This window comes from Hydra vulgaris, chromosome 01, assembly GCF_038396675.1.
Source record: "Hydra vulgaris chromosome 01, alternate assembly HydraT2T_AEP".
Classification (NCBI taxonomy): Eukaryota; Metazoa; Cnidaria; class Hydrozoa; order Anthoathecata; family Hydridae; genus Hydra; species Hydra vulgaris.
The window spans coordinates 23,811,680-23,829,522 of record NC_088920.1 but is presented as its reverse complement, the minus strand read 5'-3'; the positions used below and the strand labels follow the sequence as shown (position 1 = coordinate 23,829,522).

The 17,843-nt window shown below is 27.9% G+C and overlaps 1 protein-coding gene and 1 long non-coding RNA gene across 2 annotated transcripts; both read right to left on the bottom strand.

The window, feature by feature from the left end:
- Positions 1–1,631: 1,631 nt before the first annotated feature.
- LOC105850894 (splicing regulatory glutamine/lysine-rich protein 1) lies at positions 1,632–17,756 on the bottom strand. Its single transcript, XM_065787701.1, has 2 exons — positions 17,553–17,756; positions 1,632–4,207 (listed from the first exon to the last, which is right to left on the bottom strand). Exons 1-2 carry the CDS (start codon positions 17,632–17,634, stop codon positions 1,803–1,805), a joined length of 2,487 nt encoding a protein of 828 aa, XP_065643773.1. The 5' UTR covers positions 17,635–17,756; the 3' UTR covers positions 1,632–1,802.
- Positions 9,035–10,661, bottom strand: LOC136074839 (uncharacterized). The gene is made up of 2 exons (XR_010635490.1): positions 9,785–10,661; positions 9,035–9,696 (listed from the first exon to the last, which is right to left on the bottom strand). It is a non-coding gene; the product is annotated as an uncharacterized LOC136074839 (long non-coding RNA).
- Positions 17,757–17,843: the final 87 nt, after the last annotated feature.

The following is a 17,843-nucleotide window of genomic DNA, read 5'->3' as shown; positions in this document are numbered from 1 at the left end:
TAAAGTTTAAAAAAAATTTTTTATTATAAATAAAACTAAAATTTGATTTGAATTAAAACTTAAAATTAGATTAATATTAAATAAAAATAAATGAAGTAAGGGAACTGGGAAGTATTGGAAATCGATTCAAGACAAATTGTGCAATGTTATTTTGGTTTCAAAACGATAATATATTTAATAACGTAATTAATGCATTTATTTTTGACATGATGACTAGAAGTCAGAAAAGATAAAAAAAATCCATTCGAAAAAGGATTGAAGTTAACTTTTCCAAATGTGTTGCTTTTTAGAAAACATGAAACCAAACAAAAAGTATTTTATAATAACAACCAACGATCATCATTTTACCCGTTCTACTTGGTTTAATGGAAGAACTCAGCAAATATTTCGACTTTTGAGTTTTAATATAACGTCAAAATTAAGTTAACGTCAAAATTAACGTCTAGAGGAAATTACTCGTCTTGACGTTAAATATTGGTATAACGTTTAAGACTGTATTGAATTAACAAATAATTGGTTCTATTATAATATCATTGAACATTACAAAATACATGTATAAATTACAATAAAAAAAGTATGAAACCAAACACAAATACACAAAAAAAAAACATCTGAAGGACAACGTTGGAATAGAAGAATTCCCTTCATGTTTTAGTAGACTAATGAGCTTGAAAAACAGGAAGGGAATTAAACAACAATCTTTTTCTTATTTTACATACCTTATTGGACAAAATTAATTTAACTAGTTAAATAATTAAAGTTTGAGCGACATAATTTATTCTCGCTTTTCTACTTTTTTGTTAAACATATCATACTTACAAAGTCATGACAAAAAAAAACTCTAGTCACTCTAAAAATTTTTATCAGATAGGGTATTTGAATTTATTAATGTTGAATATCTATAAAAGGTACATATAAACAAGATAATTTTTTTCATAAAGTTTACTAAAGTGAAAGTCTCTAGTTCTTAAATGACTCGCTCGAATGGATTATTATGTTTAAATACAAAAATATTTCTGTTATGAGGAACATTTGTTATTAGAAATATTTGTGATAGCGTATGTATAACGAGTAATTGCATATGTATAACAAGTGATTATCAATGTGTAACGAGTGATTGCCTATGTATAATGAGTGATTGCGTATGTGTAATGCATGACAGCGTGTGATAACGTATGTATAATGAGTGATAACGTATGTACGAGTGATAGCGTATGTATAATGAGTGTCAGCGTATGTATAATGACTGATTGCGAGTGTATAATGCGTGATAACGTGTGTATAATGAGTGATTGCGTATGTGTCTTGAGTGAAAACGTATTTACAATGAGCGATAGCGAATGGCATCGGCGAATAATCATTTCTGTATTTGTACAGTAATTAAACGAAAATAGTTTTTTGAGAAAAGTTTTTAACGAGAGCTTTGTGTATTATTAACTGAATACATTTGTACTACGTTTTAATACTTTCATGCATATATGCAAAAGTTCGTTCACTTATAAGTCAAAGAACTTTTAAAATAAGACACTTATCTTTATTAACGTTACAATACAAAAAAATATATATTTTTTATTTTATATATTCATAGGTGATTAATAATGATTTACTAAATACTAGTTTTCGTGGATACATTTTATTGAAAATTGTTAAAATAATTTTATTTAGTATAAAATAAACTTATAGATAAATAATAATATAATAATACACACTATAGACAATAATCAAGTTATAAAAAAAAGTTTTGTTGGTTGATTAATTACAAAAAGTATCTAGGTTCATTTTAATCATTTTCTAGGTTTGTTTTAATCGTTCACTATATTTCCGACCGCACCGTGTAACCGAATTGATTTTAAAGCATGCGATGATAAAAATTTCGACTGTTTTAGAGACGTTTTAGGAAAATGTAAACTTTTGTTTTTAAGAGAATTGTTTTCCCGGGATGTATGTTTTATGTTATCTTTTTCCGGATAACTTTCAAAATTGTTCATTTTTACACTTTGTGAATCTCCAGAGAGTTCGTCATCACCGTAGTGCAACTCTTCATCTTGGTCTCTTGAGACGTCAACTTTTAAAATATCACTTATTCCTAAAGCTCGAAAAATATCTTCAACAAAAGTATTGCGGTCAAGATCGTCAGCTATTTTAGCAACTAAAATTACAGGCCGTTTATTTCGGTGATAATGTTTTTTGTGAAAATTGTTTTGAGATTTTTCGAACGATTTTATATGTATATTTTGAACTAATGGTTTTCTTATTGTCCTCCATTTCTTACGTGTAGATTTTTTAATCGATTCTATTTTAGAGTTTATGTGTAAGTTATTGTCTTTATGCTGTTTGTTAGCTGCTTTTATTAGTGAAGTATTTCCTAACGAAATGGAAAAAATATTTTTTTCCGTTGATGAAAGATTTGTGTGTAAGTTAGGGTGATTTTTGGAACTGGGAAAAACTGCGCTTCGGTTAAAGTATTCAGAGCTAGAGTGTTTTTCTTTTAAAACTTGGTCTTCCTCTGTTTTAAAGCTGTCATGTACAATGTACTCTTTTAATTTGTCTGAATTGAATTGACCCCCTGAAGTAAATTTTTGCTTTAAAGTATGTTGCTTTTTGTTTAATCTCTCAAAGGTGCTGTTCTCCTGTATCTTAAGTTCAAACTTTTCTTGATTAAACCTTGTATTTTTTTCCGCATTTTTCGGTATTCCACTAAAGCTATGAAGATTATTTATTTGAAGTTGATTTTTTAGTGATGTTCGATTTTCAGCATTTTTTGCATGTCTATTTTGGGGATATTTTAGAACCGTTTTGCTTTCTGCTGTTAAATCATTGTTACCTTTGTGATGTTTCCGGTTCTTTTCAAGAATTTCACTGAATTTATTGTTCACTTTGTTTTCACTGTTTTTATCTACTTCATGCAATTTGCTATCTTTATCTCTCTCATAAAATTCAGGATTTATATCTTTTACACGAACATTACTGTTTTTATCTCTTTCATTCAATTTGCTATCTTTATCTCTCTCATAAAATTCAGGATTTATATCTTTTACACGAACATTACTGTTTTTATCTCTTTCATTCAATTTGCTATCTTTATCTCTCTCATAAAATTCAGGATTTATATCTTTTACACGAATATTACTGTTTTTATCTCTTTCATTCAATTTGCTATCTTTATCTATCTCATAAAATTGAGGCTTTATTTCTTTTTCAAGAAATTCACTGTTTTTATCTTTTTCATGTAATATGTTTTTATCTCTTTCATGCAATACACTATTTTTATCTCTCTCATAAAATTCAGAATTTATATCTGTTTCACGAAGTTCACTGTTTTTATCTTTTTCATTAATTTTTCTATCTTTATCTTTCTCGTAAATTTCAGAGTTAACATTTTTTTCACGGAATTCACTGTCCTTTTTCGTATCTTTTACGTAAAACTCGCTGTTTTTATCTCTCTCATGATTTTCTAGGTATTTATCTTCCTCAAAATACTCGGTGTTTTTACGTTTATGAGCTTCACGGTCTTTATCTTCTTTGAGATTTTCGCTGTCTGTAGTTGCTTCAATCGATTCTTCATTGAATTTAAAAAACCTTTGATGAGGTTTTTTTGAATCACTTATGTTCAAAAAAGTTAAGTTGTAAGTACGTTGCTTCGGATAAACTTTCTTGTTTTTAGCTAATGTTTTATGGCTTTCATCTAAAGATTTAGGTTTAGTCTTTATTTTCATGGCGTTTTTTGATTCTTCTATTCTTGAGTCTGTTTGAGACGATTCTGTTTTATTACTTGAATGATATTCGTTGGAGCTATCCTCAGTTAAAACACGACCTGGGAAATTCTTTGCGTTAAGCGGAAGAAGTTTTAGCAACAAATTCTCGTCAGGATGAGGATTCGACATAATTAATTTTAAATTTTTTTTCGGTTGTGGTGCAACAAATGTTATACTATCGACAACACTTTTGTGGCGATCTTCATAGGTTTCATGAGCTGCTTTTTGTTTAGGGCGCAAACGAGTTTGTTTAGGTTGGACACGTGACTTAACGTAACCCGAAACGCTCGTAATTTTGGTATCGGGTGAAGTTTGAGCTTCTATATTATTGTCCTTTTCATCAATGATCGTTGTTCTTTTAACAGATTTTGAGAAACCATGATTTATTTTAAATCTTTTGTAACTTTTGTATTCCTGAATCAATTTATCAATAGCCGTCGTCTTTTTGGTCGCTATAACATATAAAATGATATATAACATATAAAATGATATAATTTTTTATCTTAAAGTCACGGTAGTAAAGTTTGATTGGTCTACACTTAAACCTCTTTTTATGCGGTCCTTTATTATGCGATACTTTATTTGTGCGTTTTGTTTTATGCGATTTTTTTTTGTGCGATCTCATATAATTTAATTTTTGAACGCGCAATAATTTCAATCTCAACGATTAAAATGTGTAATATGCGTCATACGTACGACGTACGTATGACGTATATTACGTATGTTACGTACGTGTAATATACGTCATACGTCATGACGTACATACGTCATTATATAGTTACTGTTATGAAAATGCAAACACAAATTGCGTTACATTATCAGACTACGAAGGATAATTGAGTCGATGTATACAAAAACGTTCTAAGTTATAAAAACTATTTTTAAGTCAGACAACTTTAACTATGTATAACACATATATATATCACAAATTTTGATATATATTTTAACAAATCTAATATTTAAAGATGTCAAAAAGCACCCGGAATTTTTTTTTGAATTCATTAAAGTAATAATTTTGGATTTAATAAGTTTTTTCTCGTTCCCCGAAAAAATAGTTTTTATGACTTAGAACGTTTTTGTATACATCGATTCAATTGTTATACATTTTGATAAGTTTTGTATGCATAAAATAAATACGTATGTAAATAAAATATTTAAAAATGCTCATATGTGTTTATTCTAAAGCAAAATTATTTTATGGGGTCCGTATCTAACCGCATAAGAAAAATGTTTCTAATATTGTTTCGAAAACTATTTTTTATCGGTACTCTTGAAGTTTTATGTAATTTTTTTTTATGCGGTCCCTATCTACCGCACAAAAAGAGGTTTGAGTGTATTTTAAATCACGGCCGCGAATAATATTGCTTGATTATGTAAGTTTTATTTGTACAAATTTAAAAAGAATTGTAACTCTACAATGAGCGTTTATGGTATCTCATTGGATTATCTTCCACGGTGATCCAGGATCGAATCCTTCACTAAGATAAACATTTTTAAATGTTTTTTTAACTATTTTTTATTGAAAGTTATTATTATTGTTGTATGTTGAAAGTTACATTGATTTATTTATTTACGTACATTGACTGATATAGGGATAGACGCAGTGAGTGTACATACACCGACTGATTTAGGGATAGGCGCAGTGGAGCGCACATACATCGATTATAAGTTTTGGTTTGGGCATACATTCTTTAAATAAAAGAAAAAAAAATGAAAAGAAAATAAGAATTCACTAACGTAACTTTAAGAAAAAAATTAAAGCGATGGTAACCGTGCGTGAGCAACAGCGATAAAATAAATAGCCAATAACAAACGTCTAGTAAAACTAAAAACGCTGTTATTTGTTTTCTTAGAGCAATTTTGTACAAAAATTATCAAAATAATTTAGAATACTTTAGAATAAAATAAAAAATCTCTAGGTAACGGTTACCATGAGTATTTCCATCGTTTCGTTTCATAACATTTAAAACATGATTTATGCAGATGCATATATACATATGATTATGCAATTACAATACTAATAAATGATTTACGCAACATACATAAACGTAAACAACGAGAAAGATGCCTTGAGGATAAGAATTCGTCAAATAAAGTTTACTTGGTCTCTCGTGATTTTCTAGCTCCATGTTTTTGAAAATTAATATAAAAAAAGTTGTATAAAAATGTTTGATAGTACTAGAAATTATACAACTGTAAACTAATTAGTTATATAAATATATAAATCATCTCCAGAATATTATTCAAAAAGTTTCTCTAGAAAAAAAAAACTGTTTGTATTAGGTGACTTTAATATTAACGCCCTAAATTATGACAATGATATAGAAAGTCAAAACTTTTACAATGATTTATTTCGATATGGTGTGATCCCTTTAATAAACCAACCAACAAGAATAACAAGAAATTCAGCAACATTAATAGGAAATATATTAACTAACTTTTTATTTGAAAACTCGTTAAAAAAAGGAATAATTAAAACACCAATTTCAGATCACATGCCAATTTTCATATCCGCTAATACGTCAAATAAACAAAAACAAAAACAAAATTCATTTACTAAACGCCTCCTATCATTAAACAATCAATTAGCGTTTCAAAATGAACTAGGAAATATAGACTGGTCTCCATTAGAATCACTCAATGATGCTAATTCCATGTTTAATAACTTCCATCACAATTTTTCAAACTTGTATGAAAAACACTTCCTAGAGACAGAAGTAAAAATTAAAGTTAAAACCTTAAATTCGCCATGGTTTAGTAAAGGCTTAAAAAAAGCTTCGAAGCGAAAACATCGACTGTACGATAGATATCTAAAAAATAAGTGCGTAAAGACCAAGGCAGAATATAAAAACTATAGGACTTTATTTGAGAAAGTCAAACGAACTGCAAAATCAAACTATTATAAAAAGCAACTTGAAAAGTGTCACCTTAGTTCTAGGAAAACTTGGCAAGTACTAAATGAAATAATTGGAAAACCGAAAATCAATGAATCTTTTCCGAAAATCTTACATATTAAAAATAAAACTATTGACAATGAAAACAATAAAAAGCTTGAAACGTAATAAGTCATCTGGAATTGATGGTATAAACAGCAACATTGTCATTGACTGTTTTAATGAGTTAAAAGTGCCTTTATTTAAAATTTGTAAACGTTCTCTGAATGAGGGTATCTTTCCTGATATACTTAAATCAGCAAAAGTTAAACCTATATATAAATCAGGCAATAAAACGGATATTGGAAACTATAGAACAATATCTATACTTTCCATTTTTTCTAAGATTTTTGAGCGAATTATGTTCAATAGGTTGTATGCATTTTTTAAAAATAATGACTTATTCTATTCAAAACAGTTTGGATTCCAGAAAAGCACTTCAACTGAACATGCAATACTTCACTTAATTAATGAGATAAAAAACTCTTTTGCAAACGGAGAATTTACTTTAGGCGTGTTTATTGACCTCTCCAAGGCCTTTGACACAGTAAATCATAAAATAATGATAAAAAAGCTTATGATGTACGGCATAAGAGGCGTACCCTGCAGGTGGATAGCAGATTACCTGAGTAAACGTACACAGTCCATATATAACGGAAATAAAAAACTAACAAATTCATCTTTAATTTCTTGTGGAGTGCCCCAAGGATCTATTCTTGGGCCTCTACTTTTCCTAATATACGTGAATGATCTCTGGAGAGCGACAAATATATCAACAATGTTTGCTGACGACAGTAACTTTTTTATTTCAGGAAAAGATATACCTCAACTCTTTGTACAAATGAACAACGAGTTAGATAAAATTTCACTATGGTTCAATGCAAATAAACTTTCTATTAATTCAAGTAAATCAAAGTTCTCATTATTCCACCCTTTAAAAAAAAAAATTCCTATTTCTTTTCCAAAACGAGTTGAAAACACAGAAGTTAGTCGCGAAAGAGTCACAAAATTTCTTGGTGTTCTCATTGACGAAAATATTACCTGGAATAAACATATTGCCTATATTGGAATCAAAATATCAAAAAGTATTGGCGTTCTATATCAGTCACGGGATTTACTTAATAAGCATCATCTAAAACAAATCTATTTCAGTTTTATACAAAGTTACTTGAATTACGCGAATATTGCGTGGTGTAGTACATCTAAAAGCAAGCTTGAAGCACTCTATCGAAAACAAAAACATGCCTTAAGAATAATAAATTTTAAAAATAAAAACGAACATGCAAAACCACTGTTCGAAATTATGAACATCTTTACGTTATACGAGATAAACGTTTATAAAATTTTATGTCTCATGTACAAAAGTAAATTTCAACAATGCCCCTCAATTTTTAATGATCTTTATGAAATAAAACCTAACATTAAATATACTTTACGCACAACAGGCTTAATTGAACCATTGTGCAAAACTAAACAAGAACAATTTAAAATTACGTATCGTGCTCCGCATATCTGGAATAAAATCTTAAAAAATATAGTATTTTATTCCAGATATGCAGACATAAAATTTTATAAACGTTTATCTCGTATAACGTAAAGATGTTCATAATTTCGAACAGTGGTTTTGCATGTTCGTTTTTATTTTTAAAATTTATTATTCTTAAGGCATGTTTTTGTTTTCGATAGAGTGCTTCAAGCTTGCTTTTAGATGTACTACACCACGCAATATTTACAAGATGTAAACAATATAAATAGCTTTCAAAAACTAATAAAAAAGAGTATTTCAAAGTATAAAAATCTTATTAATGATTTCTTTTAAACTGCTTTTTTTTTATTTATTTTTTTTATTTATTTATTTATTTATTTTTTTTTTTTTTGTTTCTTTGACTGTTTGTTTTATTTGTTCTTGTCTTTTTACATTGAATGTTTTTGGTGTTAACACTATTTACCTTAGTTAATTAAGTTTTGCTTTTAACAATATTATAGGAATTTAATATTGTAAAAACATAACTAGTACAACGGTTCTTGATGATAAGACTTAATGGTCTTCTGCAAGTTTCCCGCGTTTTTATATATTTTTGTATAACTATCTCTTATTATTTTGTCTTTGATTTTTTTTTTATATTTATAACTGGATTATTTTTGAAAGAATAAGAGTATCTTGTATTATATTACGGAATTTAATTGTAACAAAAACGGAAAATTAAAAAAATATATATATATATATTGTGTTAGTTACAGTGGGTGGCCATTGAAATAGGGCCATTGAGTTTTCTACACATTTTTGTGAAGTTTTATCCATAATGTAAAAATAAATAAAGGTTTACGGTAAAAAATAATTAAAAATTTAAAGAATAGTTGTTTATTATCAAATATAAATATAAAAACAAACGAATTTATTTTTTCATATATAAAAATTGTAATGTTATTAATATTTTGTAAATCCACCCTTTGCTGCTATAACAGCTTCTACTCTCCGTGGCATGCTGTCAATGCATTTCTGTGCCAATTCTTTATGTGAGGGTTTCGATGCCAACCTTTAACTAGTTTTTCAACAAGCTGGGTTTTATTTGTCACCAGTTCTTTTGAAGAAACCTCCCGTTTTAATAGCTCCCACAGGTTTTCTATAGGATTAAGATCCGGGGAATTTCCTGGCCAATCCAGCAGTGGAATTTTTTTTTCTGCAAGAAACTTTTTAATGGATTTTGCCGTATGGCATGAGGCAAAATCTTGCATAAATATAAATTCGCCATCTGGAAACCATTCCGAGACTTGAGAAATGAGCTTTTGCTCCAAAACTTCTTTGTATTGGTCCTGCCTCATTGTCCCTTGGACTATGTAAAGCCTTCCATACCCTTACCACATAAAACGGACCACACCATAATTGACAATGGATGTTTTACTGTTTCGATAATGCAGTCTGGATTAAATTTTTCACTCACCCTTCGTCGCACAAATGAGGCTTTGTCGTCCAAGATCTGAAAGGTGGATTCATCAGAAAAGCACACCTGAAAACAAATGTTTCAAAAAATTTTAGTCTTTCATTAATCTAAAGAAAATCGAGAAATAAAGCAGAAAATGACAAGAAATAAATACCTTTCTCCAATCACCTGTTGTCATATTGCGGTGTTTTATAGCCCAATTCAGTCTTTTATCCTTCATGGCAGGCTTAATTTTGGTTTTTTCGCAGGACGGTAACACTTAAAGCCTAACTCATCTAAGCGTCTCCTGACTGTGCGATCACTAATATTAATTCCAACATCTTTAATCAATGTTGTGATCATTTTTCTGGGTTTTTTTCTATTCTCTAAGCAAATATTCTTGATAATTCTCTCAGATCTTGGCGTTGTAAGGCGTTTTCCTTTACAGTTTTTACGGAGTGTGGATATAGGGTTTTCGCCATTTTTTATTTTTGATGCTATTCTTTGCACATTCTGCCTAGAAACGCCAATTCTTCTTGAAATTTCTCGTTGAGAATAGTTAGTGTTGCTTAAAAGTGACATTATTTCACTTTTTTTACAAACATTGACATCTTTTTTTTACCCATTGTCAGAAACTTTAAAAAATTTAAAAGGCAAATATACACACTACAAAAAAAGGTAAAAGGGAAAATTAAAAAAGTTGAAATAATGTATATTTTTGGAAAAACTTCTTTCAAAGAAGTCTTTCACTTAATAAAACACTTAAAAAATTAAAATTTTGAAAAATAGTTGGTTAAAAATAACGTTTGAAGAAAGATCCTTAACACAAACACAACAAGCTTCGGCACTCTACAAATGGTAACTGAACACAATTTCACGGTTTTACTTGTCAAAACATGCAAAATACAGTGTTGCTAGCAAAATAGTGTTGCCTACACAATAATTTGTAATAATGTCGTAAATAGTTATGAAAATTGTGAACTTTACGATTGAAAGGTGAACTAATGCTGACAATATAACAAAAAACGTGATGGTTCTATTTCAATAACCACCCACTGTATATATTATTAAGACGTGTTTTATTCAGAGGAAATGATTACTTTTGGTCACTTCTTTTTTTTTTAATAATAATAAAAAAAAAATATTGACGTTCAAAAAAAATCTAACAAAGCGGGGAATACAGATAAAACACAAATATCAACGAATGTCGTTCGCGATATTTTTCATGAAATGTTTTTAAAACAGCAGAAAGATATCTTTAAGCTTTTCAGTGGTAACCTAAAAATAACGATAAAATAAATGAGCTACTTAATGAAATACATAAATCAAAAGAAATTTTCGACTCTTTAAAAAAAGAAAACGAAAAGGTAAACACTAAACTTAAAGAATTTAACGGTAGAGTAAGAATCCTAGAATAGAAAAGACAATTGAAGTTATCAAAGAAAGCCTAACAGTTACTCAAGACATCCAAAAAAAAAAAAAAAGGTATGCGAAAAAACAGTATTGGTGGAGAGGAAAATAATAAATTACGACAGCTAGAAGATAACTCAGAAGGAATAATTTTCGCACCGACGGACTTCCGAAAATGATGAAGAAACCTGGGATGAAACTGAAAAAAAATTATTAAATTTTATTTGAAAACGAATTAAATATTAAGAACGTTGATATCGAGGAAAAATAAAGCTACCGCTTAATTACTTTATCATTTATACTTAGAATTTTTTTTTTTTCTTATCATTATTTATTTTTTTTTTTTTTCATTTTTTAAAAAAAACAAAGATTTATAAAAAATACCCTACCTATGAATGAAGATAATGTTACACTCAACTCAGAATTTAATTCATTACAAAATAAATATAGGATACTTCTAGATAAGCATTCTGACCCGGATTTTAATTTTTTTAGTAATAACAAAGTATTTTAAAATATATAATATTTTATATTATGAAAACATAATGCATGATGCATATTTATTTTCAATTTTGCATTTAAATAAATTTTTAAAAAAATTTTGAATTATTTAAACATTTTTATGAGAGGTTAAATTTAATTTTAAAATTATTAGTCTCAGCGAGACATGGTGTACTGATGAATATATCGAGACAAATACAAATTTTCAGCTACCAAATTATAAAGTGATTCGTCAATTTAGAGGATCTGGGAAGAAAGGAAGGGTTTGTGTGTATTTATAAGTAATTCTTTATTATACAAGTTAAAAAAAGATTTGTGCTCAACCACCAATGATTGTGAATCACTATGTGTGGAAATAATAAATAAAACCACAAAAAACATTATCATCCACGTTTTTATACAGACCACCTTTAGGCTCAATAAAACAGTTCGAAAATCATATTAAAAACATAATTAAAAATAAATTAGGCGAAAATAAAAGAATTTATTTTGTAGGTGATTTTAATCTTGACCTGAACATGAGTCATTTAAATATAAAAACAAACAAGTTCTTTAACGTAATATATTAGAAAGGCTATTTTCCACTAATTAATAAACCCACAAGAATAACTAGAGAAAGCGCAACAATTATAGATCAAATAGTCACCAAATAATTCAAATCAAAAATCCAAACAGGAATATTTAAAAAGGACATTTCAGATCACTTCCCTGTATTTCTTATCTCATAAAAATGTGATAACATCTATGCGCAAAAAGTTGAAAAAAATACGCGAAATATAAATGATGAAATCTTTTATATTTCGCAAAGTCCGTGAAAAATGTTAATACTCTTCTATCAGATTTAAATTGGGATGACCTCCTTGATATTGAGCACACAGATAAGGCATTATAGTAGGCATGTAAGTAGGCATTATATTTAGGCATATAAGTTTATTGATAAATTACAACAACTTTGCAATACAGCTTTTCCTGTAGTTACAAAATGTGTGAAAAAATACAACATTAAATCCATGGATATCACCTGGAATTATAAAATCGTCAAAAAAAAAAAGCAACGACTATATAATAAGTTTCTCAAAAAAAAAAGATTTTTAATAATGAAAACAGTTACAAAAATTATAAACGTGTTTTTGAGATGGTTATTAAAATGTCGAAGAAATATTAGTATACCGAGCATTTGATAAATAAAAATGATCCAAAAAAATACTTGGAACATAATTAAGGAAGTAATTGGCACAAAACAAACTAAAAGAAATAGTCTTCTTATAAATCTAAACATTGAAAATAAAGCTATTACAAATAAATCTTCAATTGTTGAAACACTTAATCAATATTTTGTCAGTGTAGGTTCCACTTTAGCGTCAAAAATAGAAACTACTGAAGTAAACTTTGAGTCATATTTTACTCCTAATAAGACCTCTAAGATGGATAATTATGAAATTACTGAATAGGAATTTTTAGATGCAGTATATCATTTAAAACTTGACAAAAGTGTGGGGTGTGATAATATAAGTAGTAATGTAATTGAAAAATCAATAAAATACTTAACAATCCCTCTTTTTACATATTTTTAATCTATCTTTAAAACTAGGTATATATCCGGAGAAACTTAACACTGCGAGGGTCATACCTATTTTAAAATCAGGAGATATTTTTAATCCTGAAAATTACAGAACAATTTCAATTTTTCCTTGCTTCTCGAAAATCTTAGAGCGAATATGTTTAACCAAATTTTAACTTTTCTAAATATAAATAATATTCTATATAATAAACAGTTTGGATTTCAGCCAGGGTATTCAACTGACCATGCCATTATTAATATATTTAAAATATTTGACGAAAGTAAGTTTACCTTCGGAGTTTCTATAGATCTTAGCAAAGGCTTTGATACAGTAGACCATAGCATTCTTATAAAAAAACTTGAAAGATATGGAATTACAAGCACATATTTAGAATGGCTAAAAAGTTATCTAAACAATAGGAAAAAAAACATAACACACGAAGAAGGAAAAACTGATTACTTGACTATAACTTGCGGTGTTCCCCAAGACTCAATTATGGGTCCACTTTTATTTCTTACTTATGTAAAAGATTTCCATAAGTTTTCAAACATTTTAACTCGTTTTATTTGCGGATGACACGAATTTATTTTATTCTAATGGAGATGTGAGCCTTTTATTAAAAATAGTAAACAAGGAATTTTTAAATCTAGCGGAATGGTTTAAGGCAAACAAATTGTCCTTAAATTTAAATAAAACTAAGTATACTTTTTTCATAGAATTCACGATAAAAAAATATTCCATTAAAACTTCCTGATCTTTATATTGGCGCTCTAAAATAATTAGAGAGTCACCATTAAAGTTTTTAGGAGTGATACTTGACGAAAACTTGACATGGAGAGAAAACATAAGAACGATAGAAGATAAAATTTCAAAAAATATTGACATTCTATACAAAACTAAGCAATTATTAAACCAAAACTACTTAAAAATCTTATATTTCTCCCTCATACATTGTTATATAAACTATGCAAATATTGCATGGTGTAGCTCTAATGTAAATAAAGTTAGAAAATTGCTTAGTAGACAAAAACAAGTTGTGAGAATTATTTCAGGTGCAGGTTGATTCACTCATTCTAAAGAACTATTTAAAAATCATCACATACTTAATGTTTTTCTGTTAAACCTATATTAAATTCTTATATTTATGTACAAACTTTATAATAAAGTAACTCCTATAATATTTAATACACTCTTCAATAAAATTAATCACGTATACCCTACAAGATTTTCAAATTACAATTATGACCAACCTAAAATGCAAATTTTCTATTGCCATCAGAAGTCCTAAATTATGGAACATTTTATTAAACAACCAACTGAAAAATTGTTCTTCACTTTCTCTTTTCAAACAAAAACTTAAACAAAAACTTCTTAACGATGTTAATGAATTAAATTCTTTTTAAGATTCTTTTTTTTTTAATTTTTTTTTTTAATTTTAATTTTTTTTTTTCTTTTTTAACAATTATCTTATTAACTGGTCTTAAATTTAAGTTTTCTTTAAACCATCCTATTAACTTATTTTTAGTTTTTAGGTGTAATTATTTTTATTTTTCATTTTTTTTACAATTTTCTTTTGATTATAGATTAGTTACAGATATTAACATACTTGTAAAATTTGTACTTATTTTTTATATGGTACAAAGTAATTTTATGCTTACATTTTAATGGTTGTACATGCTTGTTGATGAAAGCACGTCGGGACGTAATGATAAGGCAAATATTGTCTTCTTTTAGCCTCGGTCATGTAGATTTTATTTATATAAAACGACATTGTATTCTTTTTTAATGACGAAATATGAAAGTTAAAAAAAAAAATACATATCACAGTTAAAAAAATTAAAATTAAAAAAAACGTTTGAAATCATGACAACAGGAAATACTTTGGTGGGATGATAGTACAACTATTGCTAGCCACTGGGATATAAATCCTAAAGCCTTGTTACATCGTCCACTAAAGAAAATCTAGTGTAGTAAAATTTTAACTAAATTTGTATTTAAAACCCAGACGAGCAACAAATACTTATCTAATCAATAGACTCCTCGCTTTTGCACAGTTGATAAAAAATGAAAAAGCGCTCGATGTCATGACCGCAGGAAATCTTTAGTGGGATAGTACTACAATTATTGGTAGTCACTGGGATTTAACTTATGAAATATGGTTACAGCGTGTGCAGTAGAAATTGATTTAGAATTTTGCATAAAATTGCACAAAGTAAGCAAACAATAAGAATGTAACCAAGTTGATATTTTAATTCTACAACATTACATTAAAGCTTATAAAGTAAATTCAATGATAAATAAACATATTATTAAGCTTCATTTTAATTAACTTAATTTTTTATTACGGTTCTTGTTATCTTTATTTAAATAATTTAAATTTTTTACACTGGGTGGCCTCTTGCTCTCTTGTAACTTTTGCCATTGGGAAATAAAAAGATTGCATGTTAGAAAAGTTGGATATAAAAGACCTTTAACTGCTTCATTTTATCAGCATAACCATCATCAAGAGCATTGTCAAAGTTTTTTACAACACCATTGAACTTATTGTTGTTAGTGTGTCAATGAAACCGCTGTAAGGAAAGAATGAGGTTGTTTCGATCCTTCCAAGACATCAAAAGCTTCCTACATTCATTTTCAGCCAGTTTTCAACCATAAAACGTCTGCTGCTGAAAAATAAATGTAAAATAAATGTGGTTCTATGCGAACCAACTTGATATGATATATAACGTTTCGGTTTCATTTTTTCAAGCGAACAATTAACTTTAATAATCCAAGAGTTCTAACTGGGATTTGTGATTGTAGCCGTTCCTTAGTAGACTTGAACAAGAAAAAGTTTCAAGCTCAGCCAAAACTTTTTTTTAGTATTTTTATATATAAGTTTTACGAAACTCAAAATTTAAAATAAAATCTATAAATAAATTATATTTAAATTAAATTTCATAAAAATCAAAGGTAAAAAAAAGTCTGAAAAAATTCAAAACATTGTTTCAATTTTGTTAAAAACTTAATATTATTTATTTTTAACAAGTTTTAACAACAAAGATGCAAACTATAAAAAACGGAAATTTGAAAAAAGAAATTAAACTCAAAAGTTTAAGTTTGATTAAGGTTGATATTTATTTAAAATAATTATTTTATTTAAGGTAATATTAGTAATTATTTTATGCTAAATATTTATATCATATATATAACTATATAATTTTTGGAAGAATGATAAATTTTGCATCGAATATATAAAAAAATTGAATCAAATTTTAATAAGAATTTAGTGTTTTATACGAGCCAAAATAAAATGTTACCTGGAAAAACTAGAATTGGTTTGTCTCCTAGTCATTCCGGTCTACTTAAACTTTAACATGAGTTTCTGCTTCCTTGTTGGCAATGACTGAGGAATTCTTTCAGCTGCTCAAAGTTCCCCATTTTTGTTTGACTTTAGCTTTAGGATTGGTAGTGAATTGTGCTTTACGAACCGAGGATATTAAATAGTCACCAACAGATTCTCTTATAACAGGGCGATTTTTGATATTTGAGAAGTCAGAAAGCTTCGGCTAAGCTTAAAAGTTTCCCTCGTTCAAGTCTTCTAAGGAACGGAAACAATCCCAAATTCCAGTTGAAACTCTTGGATCTTTAAAGTCAATTGATTGCTTGAGAAATTGTTCAACTATTCAAATCATAGAGCTATTTAATAAACTCCCGCTCTTGCGGAGCAACAAGAAACAAACGGTCTTCCTGTTAACCTCGTGGTTTTCGCTGTAATTTAACATTATTTTTCATTCAAGGCCAAATTTATGCAATTGTTTTAATATTTGAAGCAATTTTGTTGGAACTTTATAATTATTTTTTTGCAGAAAGAAATTTTTTTTAAATACATAAAAGATTTTAATTTTTTTCTATAACCAAAAAATACATTTAAAAAATTATTTTATAACAAACCTTTATTTAACGCCCTCTTGCAATAATTAACATAAAAGCAATAACATTTAAAGTTTAATAACACTAGAAATATATTTATACTTTAGGTGGTTTAATGTTATTTTATACAAAATATGAAATTGGATTTTTTCCAAGGAACGTGTAACCAGATTTATATTTCAATATCTGGTTAAACCTAGTAATATAATAATATTCCCGCTAAATTGTTTTAACTTTAATAATAAAATAATCTCATCATTGGTGATTACCAATAATAATATTATCATCCCACCAAATTAGTTATCGGGGTTATGACATCAAGCGCTTTTATTTATTTTTGTTTAAACTGTGAAGGCTATAAAAATTTAATATGTATGGTTTACAAGTTGGATCATCTTAAATATAACCTGTGTTGTGTTTAATGTGACCCAATATATATTAACATAGATTTCATTTTTAACGTCAACTTAAAATTTATCATAATAATTAATATATAAAACTACACAAAATGGAAAAAGTCTTACACTTGTTTTCAAGTTAAATATTCTTGGTACTTACTTTTGCGTCCTGAAACATGATGAAAAGCGAGGTAAATACACGCAAGGCATAATGTTAAAATCCATATGCGAGATGGTAACATTTTTAATTAAAGCGTATTTTAACATAATAAAATAATTCCATGTATGTGTTTTTTTCTGAATTAATTTTTCGTTTATTATTATGAAACCAAAGTTTCTGAAGCATGCGATCCCCAACCGAGCCAAACAAAAATTCGCTTCTACTGCAACAGGTTTTACAACGTGCCGCATATTATTGCCGCTTTGTCCGTAAATATTTTAGACATTAAAC

Bases quoted from the DNA above. Each gene is read 5' to 3' on its own strand.
- LOC105850894 (XM_065787701.1), bottom strand. From the start codon at position 17,634: ATGTTACCATCTCGCATATGGATTTTAACATTATGCCTTGCGTGTATT. The intron at 4,208-17,552 runs GTAAGTACCAAG...TATATGTTATAG, and splicing joins TCATGTTTCAGGACGCAAAA to CGACCAAAAAGACGACGGCT.